General features: G+C 46.4%; 1 protein-coding gene across 1 annotated transcript; it reads right to left on the bottom strand.

The window, feature by feature from the left end:
* Positions 1 to 2322: 2322 nt before the first annotated feature.
* LOC148138259 (putative G protein-coupled receptor 139) lies at positions 2323 to 4028 on the bottom strand. The gene is made up of 2 exons (XM_087981905.1): positions 3842 to 4028; positions 2323 to 3395 (listed from the first exon to the last, which is right to left on the bottom strand). Exons 1-2 carry the CDS (start codon positions 4026 to 4028, stop codon positions 2494 to 2496), a joined length of 1089 nt encoding a protein of 362 aa, XP_087838031.1. The 3' UTR covers positions 2323 to 2493.
* Positions 4029 to 18496: the final 14468 nt, after the last annotated feature.

Below are 18496 nucleotides of genomic sequence, written 5' to 3'. Positions count from 1 at the left end.
GGTGTCGTCTGTTTGGAGTTGGCGAAAATGACAACGGATGATATGATGTATCTGGAGGTTGGTGGGGTGGTAGGTGAGGACCAGTGGGGTTCTGTCCTGGTGGCGATTGGAGGGGCGGGGCTCAAGGGCGGAGGAGCAGGAAGTGGAGGAGATGCGGTGGAGGGCATCGTCGATCATGTCTGGGGGGAAACCACGGTCTTTAAAGAAGGAGGCCATCTGGATTCTTTGGTATTGCTACTGGCCCACCTGGGAGCAGATGCGGCGGAGGCAGAGGAATTGGGAATATGGGATGGTGTTTTTACAGGGGGCAGGGTGGGAGGAGGTGTAGTCTAGGTAGCTGTGGGAGTCAGTCGGTTTATAGTAAACCGACCGACTCCCACAGACCCAACATATCGAACACTGCAATGAATAAATGGAATCTGCAAGTGGAAGCAGTGGGAATGAAACCAAATAAGTTCCAAATAACAGAGTACCGCAGCGCTTCACGGCAGCGTCCACAGCACTGAGTGTGTCACCTAGAAAGGGGATGCAGCGTTTGCAAACCAAATTCTCAGCTGGGCGAGCATACCCAGAACAACTGCAACTTGGAGCTGAGCGACAACTCTTTACTCTAACCTTGCACTCGGTACCTGGGATGGTGCTATGTGCTGGTGACATTGTCACACTGAAAATGTTCGGAGGTACAAATTTACTCAAGACACAAATTTAGAGCAAGTCAAAACACCGTTTTGTTACCCAAAATTCTCTGGGGGGACGCACGGTCACCCAAAGAGTTTGTATTCCAACCAGCCAGTCTCCCCAAATACAACAATCATAATTCTTTTATACCTTTAACCAGGAAAAGCATGTCGGTTCGATCACGTTAATGCTTTTCCTCTTGATGCTTCTCAGGCTGTTCCAGTCCTTGGTCAGTGACAACATATTCCCATCTGCAACAAGCTGAAGCAAGATGTTGCAGCTGTATAGGACCTTGGTAAGGCCACATTTGGAGTACTGTGCGCAGTTCTGGTCGCCTCACTTTAGGAAAGATGTGGAAGCTTTGGAGAGGGTGCAGAGAAGATTTCCCAGGATGTTGCCTGGAATGGAGAATAGGTCGTACGAGGATAGGTTGAGAGTGCTAGGCCTTTTCTCGTTGGAACGGCGAAGGATGAGGGGTGACTTGATAGAGGTTTATAAGATGATCAGAGGAATAGATAGAGTAGACAGTCAGAAACTTTTTCCCCGGGTACAACAGAGTGTTACATTTAAGGTGAAGGGTGGAAGGTATAGGGGGGATGTCAGGGGTGGGTTCTTTACCCAGAGAGTGGTGGGGGCATGGAATGCGCTGCCTGTGGGAGTGGTAGAGTCAGAATCATTGGTGACCTTTAAGTGGTAATTGGATAGGTTCACGGATGGGTGCTTAAGCTAGGACAAATGTTCGGCACAACATCGTGGGCCGAAGGGCCTGTTCTGTGCTGTATTGTTCTATGTTCTATGTTATATGTCTAAGATGATTCGCTGTTATCATACTACTATTCTCTATAACAGGAACAGTATCTTACCATGATAGGCACGGTTGCCCCAGCTACCTACAGAATCTAGGTTCTCTCTCCTCTTAGCACAGCACTTGTCCATTGACTTACATCGCAGATGTTTCCTGCCTGAGGTTAGTTTTGCCCATATATCTGTTACGTGCAATTGCAGAGGGATGCACACATTTTTTTTTTCAGCAAACAGGTTTTGGTCAAGTATCCCAACATACACTCGTAACATGAACACTGTTCCTGTAATACCCGATTTCAGTAACTAATGTTATCACTCAGAAAAGCTGTACCTCGGTACCTTTGTAGGTATGTATGTGGTGACTCATAAACTCCTCACCGGAGCGCATTTGAGTACATGTGACAATAAAGCTAATTCAATAATTAATTATCATATACTGAAGAGTTGATGGTTGTCATCAGTAGAAGCGTTGAGTTAAAACCCTGGAGAGATCACCTTTTAGAACTGAGTACATTGACGGTCATGTGTACAACATGGAGAAAAAAGCTGTCTACAGTTGTTTTCAAAAGTTGAAAACATAAATGAGTTAAACCTACTGAGGTACTGATACACAGATTCAATGATGAGTGTTGTGTGATAGTTGTTTTAGGTACAGTCTTGGTGGGTGTTTTGTGTCCTGTGCTAAAGCTGCAATGAGATTTTATTCACATCTGTGTCTAAATATCTTCAAGCTCATATCTTAATATAACAGATTTGTTTCAACTGTTTAACTTAATTTATTTTACCAATAAACTTCGCTTCATGGTTTAAAATATTTGCATTGTCTGACTGCTTCATTCAGAGTCATCTCAGTGAAAACGAAAAGCAATTCAAAACGTGTTCTATGGAACCAGGTGTCAGTCTGGGTGCTCAGCGGTTCTGCTGCTTACGGTCATCACAAACAAATATAGAATTGGCGTTTCTCTGGAATCAGAGGTCTTGTGCTCCGCTGATGCAAATGCATCTGCCTCCTCATCGTTTCATGACATTCACAAGCAGGGTGAAGGGATATTTCACCACATTCTTCAACTCCCTTCTGAACATCGTTTGGGTCACTGCATAAATTGCAGTGTTGGTGCAGCAGCTCAGTAACTGCAACATGAATCCCAATTCTTGCACAAAGTCTGGTATATGTATAGTCACTCGTGCAAAAAATATCATGCGGGTATATATAGAAATCAGCATTAGCATTGACCATAACAGGATGAAATTAGCAGAGATAACAAAGAGTAGAATGATGGATTTCCTTCGACTCTCCATCTCTGGGTCTCTGGGACTCTCCCCCTTGCTGCGATTCCGGAGTCTCATGCGGGCTCTGCTACTCACCAAAATGTGTCTGACGGTGAATGCATTGAGCATCAGGATGAGGACAAATGGGACACATGGCGTTAGAATGTGATGGAGAAATTCAATTAAAACCCAAGCCTTTGAATACCTGACATCAGTCACAACATGGCAGAACCAAGGCATGTTCTGAAGTTGATACCATTCTGTCAACATGAAATACCAGAAAATGTTCTTCAAGCAGCTCAACGCAGTCACTATTAACAGAACAACTGTGGCTGTTTTCTCAGTGCAATATTTAGTTTTTACTTTCTGGCAACAAATGGCCACAAATCTGTCAAAGGTGAAAGTGACAGTGAACCAGACAGAACAGTCAGTGACTGCATAAAGCAGGACAGCATGTATATTGCACACAGGGATGTGAAACATGAAGGAGAAGCGTTCCCGAAATACAGCAGGGATCTGTCTCAAGATCAGGTCCAGTATGACGACCAGAAGATCCGCAACTGCCATGGCCACCAGGTAACGAGTGATACACTTAGAGAGACCACACTTTCCCCGAGACATAATGAGAATCGTCAGCACGTTAACTGTGAGGAACGAGAAAACACAATATTGATATACATTCAGAATCAGTTCAAGCTTAACAGTTTGATGGAGTAATAGTTGACACTTTGAAACACTTTACTCTATCCAGCCCTGACATGACTGAGTCTGTCCATTGGCTGCAGATGGGAGACAATGCATTGGAACAACATTTTCCATAAATTAAACTTTACATTTTGGGATCTGAAAAATCTGCAATTAAGGAGCACCACAAAACTCGATCATGAGAATGGGAGAATTTACTCGACCTCAGGGTCACATTGAGACCAGCATACAGAAAGTGAATGTCAATGCTGTGTAAACTTGGGTTTACAAAGGTGTGCTTTGTCATGAGAATGTGACAGCAGTATACAGAAGATATTTAATTTCAACACCTTTCATACATTTCTGAATAATTTCCAGTGTTAATAGTGGAGGCAGATATACTCACCAGGAACTCCAATTGCAGCCAGAACAGGATAGTAGCCAGCTTGAGCGATCAGCAGTATGTAATATATCCGATCGGATAAGGATAATGGGAGGAAGCCATTATAATGTTCAAGCATATAATACGCCCAGGATATACTCCGTCCCAATGCTGTGAGATTCCCATCTATTGATCTCAGGTTTGACTCCATTGAGGGAACACTTCAGTCTATTACTGTTGGATCGGGCTCTTGCCCCTGTCTCTCTAAAAGATGATTTCTGTTAATGTCTGACGTGATGTTCCCGTTGACAATATGTGCACGACCATCAAATGATGTTGCTAACATAAACAAGGCTGTGAAATCTCCAAAGGCACAGTTAGGATCCGCAGGGATCGGGATTAATTCCAGTCATTGAAACAAACAGGCTGGGTTAACACCTTATGAATCTTGCATTTTGTTTTTAATTCTAACACACTTTAGTTGAAAGTTAACTCAGTCGGTCTGGGGGCGACGGTGTGAGGGTCACTGAGGGTAGGAAATGTGGCGAATCTCTGAGGAGAGGAGGTCATCCCTGCTTGGATCTGGCGCACAATACACAAGAACACATGATTCCATGCTTCCTGAATGGGATCTATTGTTCAGTCATTGCTGGTGGTGACTGAAACGCATATAAAAGAGAACCATTTGATTCGCTTTGGGAAATAAAATGACTTGCTTTTTAATCAGTAAGACCACATTGCAAAACTTGAAACTTTCTGAGAGGGCGGAGTATGCATTTTGGGGTGGGGGTGTCAACCTGCACTGTGTTCATGCTAATTTGATAGCAGGGGATACAAGCTTCATCCCAATGTGTTCAATGTTTTCCCGATCACTGACTGCCCCAGCACCAAAATCTGTCATTTACCATTGAGAGAGACTCAAACTATGGTCACTTGTTGTAAAAATGCAATGCGCATCACTGAATCCCCACAGGAAAAACACCCTTGGTGTTCCTATTGAGGGAGAATCTAACCATCACTCTCTTGACTTTCAATGGTTTTACCACCACTGAATCCCCTTGCAACTATCAACATTCTGGGAGTACCATTGAGAGAGAATCTAATCATCATCCCCTTGACGTTCAATGGCGTTACCATAACTGAATCACCCCTCCCCTCCCCCCCACTAACCAATGGTGGTTACCATTGAGCGGAATCTGAACTGAACCCAACCCTATGTCAATCCTGTGGCTACAAGAGCAGATCAGAGGCTGGGAATCCTGCAGCGAGTAATTCCCTTCAAATTCCCCCTCTCGCTCCCTGAAAGCCTCTCCCGCTGTCGACAAGGCATGAGCCAGGAGTTTGATGAAATTCTCCCTACTTGCCTGGATGAGGGGGGGGGGGGGGCAGCTCTGACAACACTGAAGACCCTCAACACAATGCAGAACAAAACACGCCCCCTCCCCTGCTCGATCGAGACTCTGATCTCCATCTTTACAAACACTCCCTCCACCACCGAGGCACAGCGGCAGCAGTGTGTACTGTCGACAAGACGCACAGCCAAGGTTTCTCCAAGAGTACATTCCAGTCCGGCCATCTCTCCCCCCGACTAGAAGGATGAGGGAAAGCGCCTGCTAAAGGCAACGTCAACACACACTCCCTGCACAGTCGATGTTCAGTTGCAGTAGTGCGTACTATCCACAGGATGCACGTTCGAAATTCACCAAGTCTCTTCTGAATAAAAGGCTACTTCAATCGAGGAGAGCAAGGGCAGCAAACAGAAGGGAACACCACCTCCTGCAAGCTCCCCTGCGATCAATACCACACCATCCCGACTTGGCGCAACATCAGCTGCTCCTTCAGTGTCACCGGAGTCAAGCTAAGGGATATCCCTCCCTAGCGACACTGCATTGAGTGCCCCTAAAACACACAAAATGCTAGTTCACACTTTCAGGGTGAGGTCCAACACAATCCATTCTGACCCGTGTAAAAAGTTCTTCAAATGCGGGAACTGGCATCAAAGGCGCTGGTTTTACCACCGCCTGTGGATTTCCGACCATGTGACACATATGGCAGGGACATCTTTGTGTAACCCAGGCCAATTAAACTGCTTTTGTATCTTAGCCTGAGCCCTCTTCATTCCTAGCTGACCTGCTATACGTAATTCATGCACTGCCCACAATAATTCCTGTCTGTGAACTTCCGCCCATTTCCTAATCTGCACTAATTGCCAAGGTCTCCATTTCTGCCGTATGATTTTATCTTTAATGGCGTTGCATTCCGAAATACGCTCGGAATCCTTTTCCAAGTAGGTGTTATTACATCAATATTTTATCATCTCATCTATATTTTTTTGTGTGTGATACATTCATAAATCTTTCACAACAAAGCACCTCTGTCTGATTCTGTGCCTGCTTAAGGCTTTTCCTTCACCATCTCATCAAAAAGGATGTCAGATGGATAGTGAGGAGGGCTGTTGTCGGCTGCAAAGGGACTTAGATATGATGCAGAGCTGGGCTGAGGAGTGGCAGATGGAGTTCAACCCTGCCAAGTGTGAGGTTGTCCATTTTGGAAGGACAAATAAGAATGCGGAATACAGGGTTAACGGTAGGGTTCTTAGTGAGATGGAGGAACAGAGGGATCTTGGGGTCTATGTTCATAGATCTTTGAAAATTGCCACTCAGGTAGATAGAGCTTGTAAGAAGGCCTATGGTGTATTAGCGTTCATTAGCAGAGGGATTGAATTCAAGAGTCGTGAAGTGATGTTGCAACTGTACAGGACTTTGGTTAGGTCACATTTGGAGTACTGTGTGCAGTTCTGGTCGCCTCACTTTAGGAAAGATGTGGAAGCTTTGGAGAGGGTGCAGAGAAGGTTTACCAGGATGTTGCCTGGAATGGAGAATAGGTTGTACGAGGATAGGTTGAGAGTGCTTGGCCTTTTCTCGTTGGAATGGCGAAGGATGAGGGGTGACTTGATAGAGGTTTATAAGATGATCAGAGGAATAGATAGAGTAGACAGTCAGAAACTTTTTCCCCGGGTGCAACAGAGTGTTACAAAGGGACATAAATTTAAGGTGAAGGGTGCAAGGTATAGGGGAGATGTCAGGGGTGGGTTCTTTACCCAGAGAGTGGTGGGGGCATGGAATGCGCTGCCTGTGGGAGTGGTAGAGTCAGAATCTTTGGTGGCCTTTAAGCGGCAATTGGATAGGTACATGGATGGGTGCTTAAGCTAGGACAACATCGTGGGCCGAAGGGCCTGTTCTGTGCTGTATTGTTCTATGTTCTTTGTTCTATGTTCTAACCCGGCCTCAACTCCTTCACCTTTCTGTTTTCCCTTCTTGTCTTAACTTATGGCTGTGACATCCTGTCACCACACACTCCGGGAAAAATCCCAGGATATCTTTGACTCCTCAGTTCTCCGTTTTTGTTTCCTGGCATTTGCACGACACCAGGCTTCACTCCGGCCCGTGATCGAGCTACATCATTTCCAAGAATAAACTGGATTCCTACGATACCCATTTTTTTCCATCACTCCCACTATCGCTTCTTCCCCAATTTTGACTGGACGTTCTGGCCTTATCCGACACAGGGGGACACTACTCCTGTCTCCATCCATTCCCAAGATTACTATCTCTCGGAAAATACTTCAGGAGTGCGAATATCTTACCATTAGACAGATTATCTCCCGTATCTCTCAACTTTGTTACCTACTCCTTATGTTCTCACTGAGTAAACCTGACCCACACATGAGAATGCTTTGAAAAGATTGGACGCTATCTCACTATCCCGCCCCTGAAGAGGCAGTGCACTCTCCTGCAGCTTCTCCTGGGATTTCTTTCCCTACCTTAACTAATCCCAACGGTTTAGGCTCTTTTCCCGCATCCTTTGTCCCAGTGCCTCTCTGAAACGTTGTGTCGCCCCCCCCCCCCCCCCCCCCCCCCCCCCCACTGACTGCAGTGAAATTACCTGAGGTCTTTCACCTCCTCTCCACCCTCTTGGGGTTCTTTATTCACCTGTGCTGAAAATGTGTTGCTGGAAAAGCGCAGCAGGTCAGGCAGCATCCAGGGAACAGGAGAATCGACGCTTCGGGCGTAAGCCCTTTCTTCAGGGCTTACCACACTGTAAGTAATCTAATCTAATCTAATCTAATCTAATCTGTCAATGTCCCGTTGCAATCTACAACAGCCCTCCACACTAACCACACTAACCACTAAGCCCTTTCTTCAGTGCGCTTTTCCAGCAACACATTTTCAGCTCTGATCTCCAGCATCTGCAGACCTCACTTTCTCCTTTATTCACCTGGGCTAAACTCTTCCCATTCTGATGCACTTTTATTTTTATTTTGAGGATCTCCTTCTTTCTCAATCTCTATCCCTCGCCAGATGAAATTGCTATCGGAATCCAGATTTCGATTTATGCATCAATGGGTATTCATCCGCCATCTCTGCAGCTGTTCTCACTGTTTCGTCTTTCTGTTACTCATCATGAGTCCCTGTCTCTAAGAGCTTCGTATATCTTTTGTACCTTTCATTCTCTCATCCCATCTGTGGAAGTTGCTCAATTTAATTCTCGGCATATGTCTGACCTGGTTCCTTCAGTACATTTCTGAACTGTTGCCTATATGTATCTGACACCAATCCGTAGGCAATGAAACGCGCATTCGTATTCTCCTAACATCTCCTCTGACAGGGCTGCGAACGCCTCACTAGCCCTGCCAACAACTTGGTCTGAATCAGCATCACCTACACGGAATCCGGCCATTTCGTCTGGTTAGCCAGTTTCTCAAAGGAAAATGAAAAAGGCTTCTGTAGCTTTTTTCATCGAGTTTTGGTAAAGTTTGGACATATTCGTAAATATCCCACCTGGTCTTTGGCTATGATGAGTTGGCTCATCATACTATCCTCCCCACTAAATCTACCTCCTTTCTGCCCCTCCATCCTGTTACACCGACTTTCCTGTCTAATTGCCAACCTCTGGAGTTCAGAAGATGGGAGTACTTTCTCTCATCCTTCTCTTTTTCATTTTATTCCTCAGCTTCGTTCGCTTTCCTTTTCCATTGCTTTTAACTCTAATTCAAAACCGTTTCAGTCCCCCTTCTTCTCCCTTTCTTTCCCTTTCACTTTCACTTTCTGACTCCAATTGTCTTATTCAGAATTTGATTTTTTTTTTCCTCACTCCACCACACTCGATTTTTTCTCTGGTATTCCTAACTGCTTGGTTAACTCAGTTACAATTTCAATTTTCTATTATCCCGAGTTAAACCCAATGTGAAACCCAAGTTCTGCAAGTGTCACCCTTTCTTGCCTTTCGTAACTTACTTGGCAAATTTGGGAAGCTTCTTCATGCCCGGAACCACTTCAACCATGTAAAGAAACATTTCCCCAACTCTTGATTTATCCAACAATATGCAACCGAAATTATACAGATTTTCCATGTGCGTTTTATCAATGACTTGAATGAGGACGCGAAAGGGTACTTTGATAAGTCTGCCAATGACATGAAGCTTAGTGGAGTTTTGGTTAGTGTGGAGGGCTGTTGTAGATTGCAACGGGACATTGACAGGATGCAGAGCTGGGCTGATAAGCGATGGATGGAGTTCAACCTGGAAAAGTGTGAAGTGACTCACTTTGGAGAGTGAATCTTTCGAATTTGCCTACAGAATATCGGTTAAAGGCAGGATTCTTGGCAGTGTGGAGGAACAGAGGGATCTTGCGGTCCATGTCCGTAGATCTCTCTCAAGTTGGTCAGGTTGGTAAGCAGGCGTATGGTGTGTTGTCTTGCATTAGCAGGGGGGGGATTGAGTTTAAGAGCTGCCAGTTGATGTTGCAGCTCTGTAACACCCTGATTAGATCACACTTGGAGCATTGAGTTCAGTTCTGGTCGCCTCGTCACTGTGAAGATGTGGAAGCTTTAGAGAGGGTGCAGAGGAGATTTACCAGGGTGCTGCCTGCACTGCACAGCAAGTCTAATGAAGAAACGTTGAGGGAGCAAGGACTTTTCTTATTGGAGTGAAAAATGAGAGGTGGCTTGATAGAAGTATACAAGATGTTGAGAGGCATAGCTAGGCTGGGCCACCAGAGATGTTTCCCAATGGTGGAAATGTATATCACAAGGGAGCAAAATTGGAGGAAGTTTTAGAGGAGATGTCAGAGGTAAGTTCTTTACTCAGAGAGTGGTGGGTGTTTAGAATTTACTGCTAGCAGTGGTGGTAGAGTCAGACACAATGAGGACATTTAACCGACTCTGAGATAGGCACATGAAATGCAGTACAGTGAAGGTTATATACGTTACTTTGATGTGAGAGTCGGATAAAACGTTGGCAAAACGTCTGGGGCCGAAGGGCCTGTATGTTGCTGTATTGCTCACTGTTCCACTTCTCGCATCAGTTTTAGTTAAAGGTCTAGGACATTAGACACCAAGTCTGTTTTCATCTGCTGGGACATTTTGTGCCCTACATCTTTTCAAATCCGTCTATACCCCAGTCCAAAATCCTGGACCGAAGCCCCAGATCTGTTATAAAGTGGTGATTGACTCCCTACCCCCACTACTTCTGAGAATTAATGCTGAAACACCCAAGGAGGAACACCACGCACTATAATCTGTAAAAGTAGTGCATGAAGTCACGAAACCTGCTTTCAGTGACATCTAGTGGTCAAATAAAATAAACCATTGACACTACTTTATCATCAACAAGTACCAATTTATTAATCTCACTTAACTCAACTCTTACCAAACCGAATAAATCCCTGCTAACTACTAACATATTCACGAATAAAACAAGATTTGCATGTTATGCTGTTCCAATAAATGCAAGTCCCACTCAGATAAAACAATGTGTTCATTCTCTCGAAATAACAGTCAGGTTACGCGTCTTCTGCAATATTCTGTGCTTTCTCCATCGATTTGCCTGTCAGGAATCTTCACCAGATATGCCATTGGTACCAATGTTATTGAAACGGTGCTTTCTCTTCAACAGAGAGGAGGCTGTGAAAGCCAGCGATTCTCTCTGCAAAGCTGAGGGCCGTTATCCTGAGTGGACAGCAACTAGCTCTTAGGTCTTTGCCCAACTGACACCTTCCTTTTACATTCTTGATCTTATATCCATATTTCTGACAATATGATTGGTTCTATGTTGTCAAAAAGCATCAGATTTTTAGTTTCGTAGGTATTTGATATCTACGGGCTTGGTTCAAAGTGATTGGCTCAATCCAAAAGCCTGTTGTCTTGGTTAAAAACGGCTGCTTGTAACTGCTTGGCCTTTTGATGCTAGCATTTCAATTTGGGTGGTTTCTGTTTCCTTGCAAACTTTCAAGCTGCAGCTTGCAGAAGTCCATTATAAATTTCTAATCACAGAAAAAAAAACCTCACCTTTTAAAAGGACCATGCAAAGCTTTCCCTATTTTATGAACACAAAATTCGGACTTCTTGCCTATCAATCGAGCCAGCTCCGCAACATTATCCCAAAGGTTAGACACCCTTCCTATTCATTGCAACATTAGGTAGAATTCGTATAGACTGGAAGCACACCATTCAGCCCATTGTTTCCACACCAATCCTCCCAGACATACCCCATCCTTGTCTCGCTGCATTTACCATGGCTAATCCACCGAGCCTGCCCCTGGACACTATGGGACAAATTAGCATGACCAATACGCCCTTAACCTGCACACCCCTGGACACTGCGGGACAATTTCCAATGGCCAACCCACCCTAACCTGCACACCCCTGGACACTGCGGGACAATTTCCAATGGCCAACCCACCCGAACCTTCACACCCCTGGACACTATGGGGCAATTTCCCAAAGCCAACACAACTTAACCTCCACATCCCTGGACAATATGGGACAATTTAGCATGGTAATCCACCCTGACCTGCACATCTCTGTACGCTACAGGACAATTTAGCATCCACCCTAACCTGCAAACGATTGGGCACTACAAGATAGTTTTAGCACGGCCAATCCATCCGAAACTGCACATCTCTCATCACTACAGGTCAAGTTAACACAGCCAATCCACCCTAAGCTGCACATCCCTGCACATTGCGGGAAAATTTAGTACAGCCAATCCACCCTAATCTGCACATCCCTGAACATAACAGGTCAACTGAGCACGGCCAACCCACCCTAATCTTCACATACCTGGACACGACAGGACAATTTAGCATGTCCAATCCACCATAACCTCCTCATCCCTGGACACTATAGGAAATTGATCATAGCGAATCCATCGGAGTTACCCAGAGCACCTGGAGGAATCCCATGCAGGCTCGAGGGTGGCTCAGTGGTTAGCACTACTGCCTCACAGTGCCAGGGACCCTGCTTCCATTATAGGCTCGGGGCGACTTTCTGTGCGGAGTCTGCACATTCACCCCACATCCGTGTGAGTTTCCTCCAGCTACTCTGGTTTCCTCCCACTGTCCAAAGATATACATGCTCGATGAATTGGCCATGCTAAATGGCCCATAATGTTCAAGGGTGCCTGGGTTAGGAGCATTAGCCAGGGGAAATATACGGTCATGGGATAGGGGATTGAGCCGAAGCAGGATACGCTTCGGAGGGTCAGAATAGATGTTTGGGCCAAATGGCCAGTCTCCACACTGTAGGGATTCTATAATGAATGTGCAAACTCCAAACAGCCAGTCGGCCAAGGGTCAAATCGAATCCGGTCCCTGGTGCTTTGAGGCAGCAATGTTGAGCACGGTGCCGCCCACTGGACCCAATCCACTTCTCATTAATTCCCACTGTACACAGTCCCAGTGGAAACGTAGCCACCACCCCATTCACTCCAACATTGTCCAATCCTAACAGACCCAATCCACATCCAGCTTACGCCTGTTGTACCCGATCCAAATTGACTCAAACCACTTCCTGTTCACTCCCACGCTCCAACATTGCCATCGACACAAAAGCATTCACGCTCAATCTCATTGGACCCAGGCCCATTGCCGCTCGCTCCTTCTGTCCACAAGCCCAATTGACACAAACCATTTGTGTACAGTCCCACTGTATACGTCCAAATGTCTCCCAATTCACTCTGCAAACCAATATGGATTAATACACGTCCCTTTCAAACCCAGTCTACACATTCCCAGTCCACCCAAGCACCTTCCTGTTCATTGCCAATCGCCTCAGTTGCAATGGACACAGAGTTCCTCCAGTGTGTCCCCAGTCTACGCAATCTCAATGGCTCGAAACACCTTCCAATTAGTGCCACTCGACACAATCTCAAATGATCCAATTTACTTTACATTCACTCCCACGCTACACAATTCCAATGAATCAAAAGCCCTCTCCATTGGCTTCAACTCTATATGATCCCAATGGACCCCAAACCATTGCCCGTTCACTCCCACTCCACGGACTCCCAATGGACACAATCCCTTTTGCATTCAACTCCACTCTAAAAAATCCCAACGGACAGACCCAGACCCCCTTCCTGATCACTCCTTCTGTGCACAAGCCCATTGGACACAAAGGCTCTGTATTCACTCCTTTGTGTAATCTAAATGCAACCAAACACCTTCCCATTCACTTGCTCTCTGTACAAACTCAATGTTCACAACTGCTTTCTATTCCAACCAACTCTACATCTTCTCAGAAGCGTTTTTTCTTTTGCCTGAAACGTTGATTCTCCTGCTCCTCGGATGCTCCCTGACCTGTTGTGGATTCCCAGCACTACTCTGTCGACTCTAACCTCCAGCATCCGCAGTCCTCACTCTTGCTAAAAGTGTTCCCGTACGATTCACAATCGACATTGTTGCAATGGACTCACACACCTTCCCGTTCACTCCCACTCTACACAACCCAATGGACTCAGACTCCTTCCCATTCACTCCCACTCTACACAACCCAATGGACTCAGATTCCTTCCCATTCACTCCTACCCTCCACAATCGCAACGGACCCAAACCCCATTGCATTTACTCTCACTCTACACAATTCCAGTGGACTCAGCCTCACTCCCATTCACTCCCACTTAATGCAATCCTAATAGACCTAAGCCCTTTCCCGTTCAACCCCACACCACACAATCCAACTGTTTCCCATTAATTCCCATTCTACATTGTCCAAATGGATCCATTCCCCTTGTGATTCCCTTTGGGTCTCAACAATCCCAGTGGACCCCAACCTCTTCCTGCTCGTTCTCATCCACACAATCCCAATGGACTAATCTGCTTTCCATTCATCCCTACTCTACAAAATCCCAATCGGCCCAAACCCCTTCCCATTCTCTTCCACACCACACAATCTCAATGGATCCAAACCCCTTCCAATTCAATCTCACACCACACAATCCCAGTGGTTTCAAAACCCCTTCCCATTCACTACCACTCTACACCGTCCCAATGGACACAAAATCCCATGCTCTTCATTTCCACTCGTTTTAATGACGTTGTACCTAAATCCCTTCCCATCTAATTCCACTCGACAGAATCCTAATGAATGCAAAGACCTTCCCGATCATTCCCACTCTACACAATCCTAATGGATCCAAATTCCTACGCAGTCACTCATACTCTACCAAATCCCAATGGCTCCAATCCTCTTCCTGTTCATTCCCACTTTGCATGATCCCACTGCACACCAAACCCCCTCCTCTTCACTGTCATTCTCAAAAGTGACAACGGTCCCAAAACCCTTCCTGTTCGCTTTCAATTGGAAGAATCCGAATCGGCACCAAACCCCGTTCACTCCCACTCTACACAATCCCAATGGTCCCAAGCCTCTTCCCATTCGCTCCAATTTGTTGCAATCCGAATGGACACAAAACCCTTCCTGTTCCTGGACCCCAACGCTTTCCCCTTCACTCTTAAACTGCATTCTCTGAATGGACACAAAACCCTTTTCCCATTCACTCCCACTCTGCACCATCCCAATAAACACTAAGCCCCGCCCCCTTCGCTCCCACTCTGCATAATTCAAATGGATGAAATGTCTTCCAGCTCACTCCCACTCTACACATTCCAATTGGAATCAATCCCCGCCCCGTTTACACCCATTCTGCACAATCCCAATGAACCGAAACCCCATCCTGTTCATTCCTACTCTGCACAAACGGACCCCCCCCCACCCATTCATTTATTTCCCTCCCTGCCCCATCTGCATTCCGCAAAAAAAAATTCCCTCTGCGACTCTCTTCTCAGGTCCACGTGCCTCAACAATCCACCCTCCTGGCACCTTCCACTGCCCCTGTAAGAATTGCAAAACCTGCACCCACACCTCTCCCCTCACCACCGCCCAAGGCACCAAAGGAACCTTCCACATCCATCAGGCATTAACCTGCACTTCCACACATGTCCTCTACTGTATACGTTGCTCCTGGTGTGGCCTCCACTACATTGGGGAGACAAGATGCCTAAATGCAGAACGCTTCAGAAAGCATCTCTGGGACATGCGCTCCCACCAACTCCACCACCCCATGGCCGAACACTTTAACTCCACCTCCCATTGCACCAGTGACATGCTTTTTCTGGGCCTTCTCCATCACCAAACCCTAACCACCCGATACCTAGAGGAAGAAAGCCTCATCTTCCGCCCTGGGACCCTTCAACCACATGGGATTAATGTGGATTTCATCAGTTCCCTCTTTTCACCTCCACGCACTTTATCCCAGATCCAATCTTCCTGTGTGGCACGCCCTCATGTTCTTTCCTACCTGTCCATCTTCCTGCCCACCTATCCGCTCCACACTCCTCTCACACCTTGTCACCATTTCCCCACCCTCATCTACCTATCACATTGTCGGCTACCTTCAGCACAGCCCCACCCACCTCCCATTTATCTCTCCACACCCTCGGCTCCCAGCCTCATTCCTGATGAAGGGCTTGTGCCCGAAACGTCGAATTTCAAGCTCCTTGGATGCTGCCTGACCAGCTGTTCTTTTCCAGCAATGCACTCTGGACACAAACCCAATGGAACCCGAACCCCCTTTGTTTCGAAAGGGAAAGTTCATGGTCCGCTGATCATTCATCTGACACACCAGCCCCAACCCGTTAAGACTGCAGGTAAAGGTTATCTACTGATAGTTAAACCAAAACACACAGAAACCTCACCTTACGCCTTGTAACCTGTTAACGGTGCGGTTATATGAAAGGAATCTCTGATTTGTAACAAGAAAGATGCATTTATTCAACTCCAACAAGGACCAAATTAACAGAGCCAGTAATAACCGAGCAATGTCTCTCTAATTGCCCATTCCCGAATAAAACAAGATTCTAATGGGATGCTGTTCGTTTAAATACAACTCCCACTTTTAAATCAACACAAGATATCAAAACTTAATCTCTCAGTGGTGACATTGGATGTGTCTTCTGAAATATTATTCTGTCTTCTCCAGCCTTTCCCCTCTGTCTCTCCTGCTGTCAGGGATGCTTCTCTGGAATTTCTCCTGTTCTGAACGCCTCTCTCTGCCAAATTCTAATACAGGAATGTTAGCTGAACGTGCTGTGGTCATGTTTATGACTGGGTGGGTGGATGGGAGCCTCAGAGATCGCAGAGATTTATTGTGAGAGCAAGGTGATTATTTCCTCTTCAGATGGCAATTGGCTCTTTCCTGATTTGGTTATATATCCCCTGTCAAACATCAATGTTTTCACAATCCAGATGGGTCTGAGTTGTCAAAACAGCCAAACTTAAATTTATTTGTTTTTTTAGTCTCCAAGTGACATTTTAAACTAACTAACTGAATTTAAACTGTCACAGAATCTTTACTTGGGATTTGGCCCAGCAAGTCCACTCCAACCCACCAAAAAGTAACCCACTCAGACCCATTCCCACACCATTTTAAGCTACATTTACCCCTGACAAATGCACCTAACCTGCACATTCCTGAGTGCGATGGGACAATTTCCCCTGACCAATCTACCTTAACCTACCTATTCCTGGACACTATGGTAAATTTCCCATGGACAATCTACCCGACATGCAGATCCCTGTACCAAATGGGACAATTTCCCACGGCCAATTCACCCTAATCTGCGCATCCCTGGGCACAACAGGACAATTTCCTATGACCAATCCACCCTAACCTGCACATCGCTGCACACTATGGGACCATGGAGCATGGCCAAACCTCCCCAGCCTGCACATCCCTGGACACGACGGGACAATTTCCTATGGCCAACCCACACTCACCTGTACATCCATGAACACTATGGGACAATTTTGCACGGCCAATCCGTCCTAACCTGCACATCCCTGACACTATGGGACAATTTTGCACTGACAATCCACCCTATCGTGAACATCCCTGGACACTACGGGGCAATTTATAATGGCTAATCCATCATAACCTGCGCATCCTGGGACATTACGGGACAATTTAGCATGGTCAATCCACCCTCGCCTGCACATCCCAGAACACTACGGGCAATTTAGCACGACCAGTTCTTGCACGACTTTGGATTGTGAGAGGAAACCGGAGTACTCGGAGGAAACGCATTCAGACACGGGGAGAATGTGCAAACTCCACACAGACAGTCGCCCTGAGGCTGGAATCGAACCTGGGTCCCTGGCACTGTGTGTTGCCGGGCCGCCCTGTGAACTTGGTAAAATTGCTGCTTGGCTGTTTGATGCAAAACGTTTTAAATTGGGCGACTGAAACCTGCCGCCCACACAGCTTTTTTTTAAAAAAAAAAATCTCTCAGCTGAGAAAATGACTTGACTTCTTAAAGGGACCGCGCATTGCTTTTCAATTCCTAAGGGATTGTACACAACTTCACAACACCTTCCCATTCTCTCCCACTCTACGCCATCCCAATGGACCGAAACCCCCCTTTCCAATACACTCTTACTCTGCACAACCGCAATAGCTAAATGCCCTGACCATTCCTTGTCAGTCAGCTAAATACCAGACCAGCTGTGCTTTTCCAGCGCCACACTCTTCGACTCTGAGCTCCAGCAGACCTCACCCTGTCCCAGAATTCCGAGGGGCTCACTGGGATGCTGCTTGCTGTTAGCACTCAGAAGGTCGTTGGGTCAAGCCACCATTGCAGAAGGTTTTGGAAAGTGCTGACGTTTGTGTCTTTCTCAAAGTTCTGATGTGGATCAGATTTGAATGGCTGGAGGGGCTGAGCGGCCTCTTTCTCTCTCTGTGTGTTCTGAGGGTATTCGGATCTTGTTGGCGGGTGATGCTGGCAGGAACCAGCAGCCATGACCTCTTTACCCAGCATCCTCCACTCCTTCAGAAGTACAAGGGAGGGACATTAGCTCCGAACCGGGGATTGTGGGATCGATGTCAGGAAGCAGAACCCCCCACCCCCCCCATCTCGGAGAGAGACCTTCAGTGACAATGACATTAAACCTGTCTACACCTCTGACTCTTTGATGGGGAGACAGTGTAGAGGGAGCTAGACACTGTATCTAACCCTATGCTGTCCCTGTCCTGGGAGTGTTTAATAGTGGGGGCAGTGTAGAGGGAACATTACCTTGTATTTATCCCCATGCTGTCCCTGCCCTGGGAGTGTTTGATGGAGGGGGGGAACAGTGTAGAGGCACCTAGTCTCTGTATCTAACCCCATGCTTTCCCTGTCCTACGATGGTGACAGTGTAGAGAGAGCTAGATGTCTCGATCTAACCCTGTGTGGTTGCTGTCCTGAAAGTGTCTGATGGAGGGGACAATGTAGAGGGAGGTTGATTCCCAGGTTAAAAGTACTCATCCAACCTCTACACCCCCTCCCTATCTCTGTAACCCCCTCC

Source organism: Chiloscyllium plagiosum, unplaced genomic scaffold (genome assembly GCF_037043375.1).
Source record: "Chiloscyllium plagiosum isolate Xiang-an unplaced genomic scaffold, Cpla_swu_hap1 HiC_scaffold_41, whole genome shotgun sequence".
NCBI classification, from domain to species: domain Eukaryota; kingdom Metazoa; phylum Chordata; class Chondrichthyes; order Orectolobiformes; family Hemiscylliidae; genus Chiloscyllium; species Chiloscyllium plagiosum.
The sequence above is the reverse complement of the archived record's forward strand: the minus strand, read 5'-3'. Positions and strand labels throughout refer to the sequence as shown.

What these genes read in the sequence shown, in the direction of transcription:
- LOC148138259 (XM_087981905.1), bottom strand. Translation starts at nt 4,028, where the DNA reads ATGGAGTCAAACCTGAGATCAATAGATGGGAATCTCACAGCATTGGGA. An exon ending in GGCTGCAATTGGAGTTCCTG is followed by an intron (nt 3,396 to 3,841) that starts GTGAGTATATCT and finishes CGTTCCTCACAG; the next exon opens with TTAACGTGCTGACGATTCTC.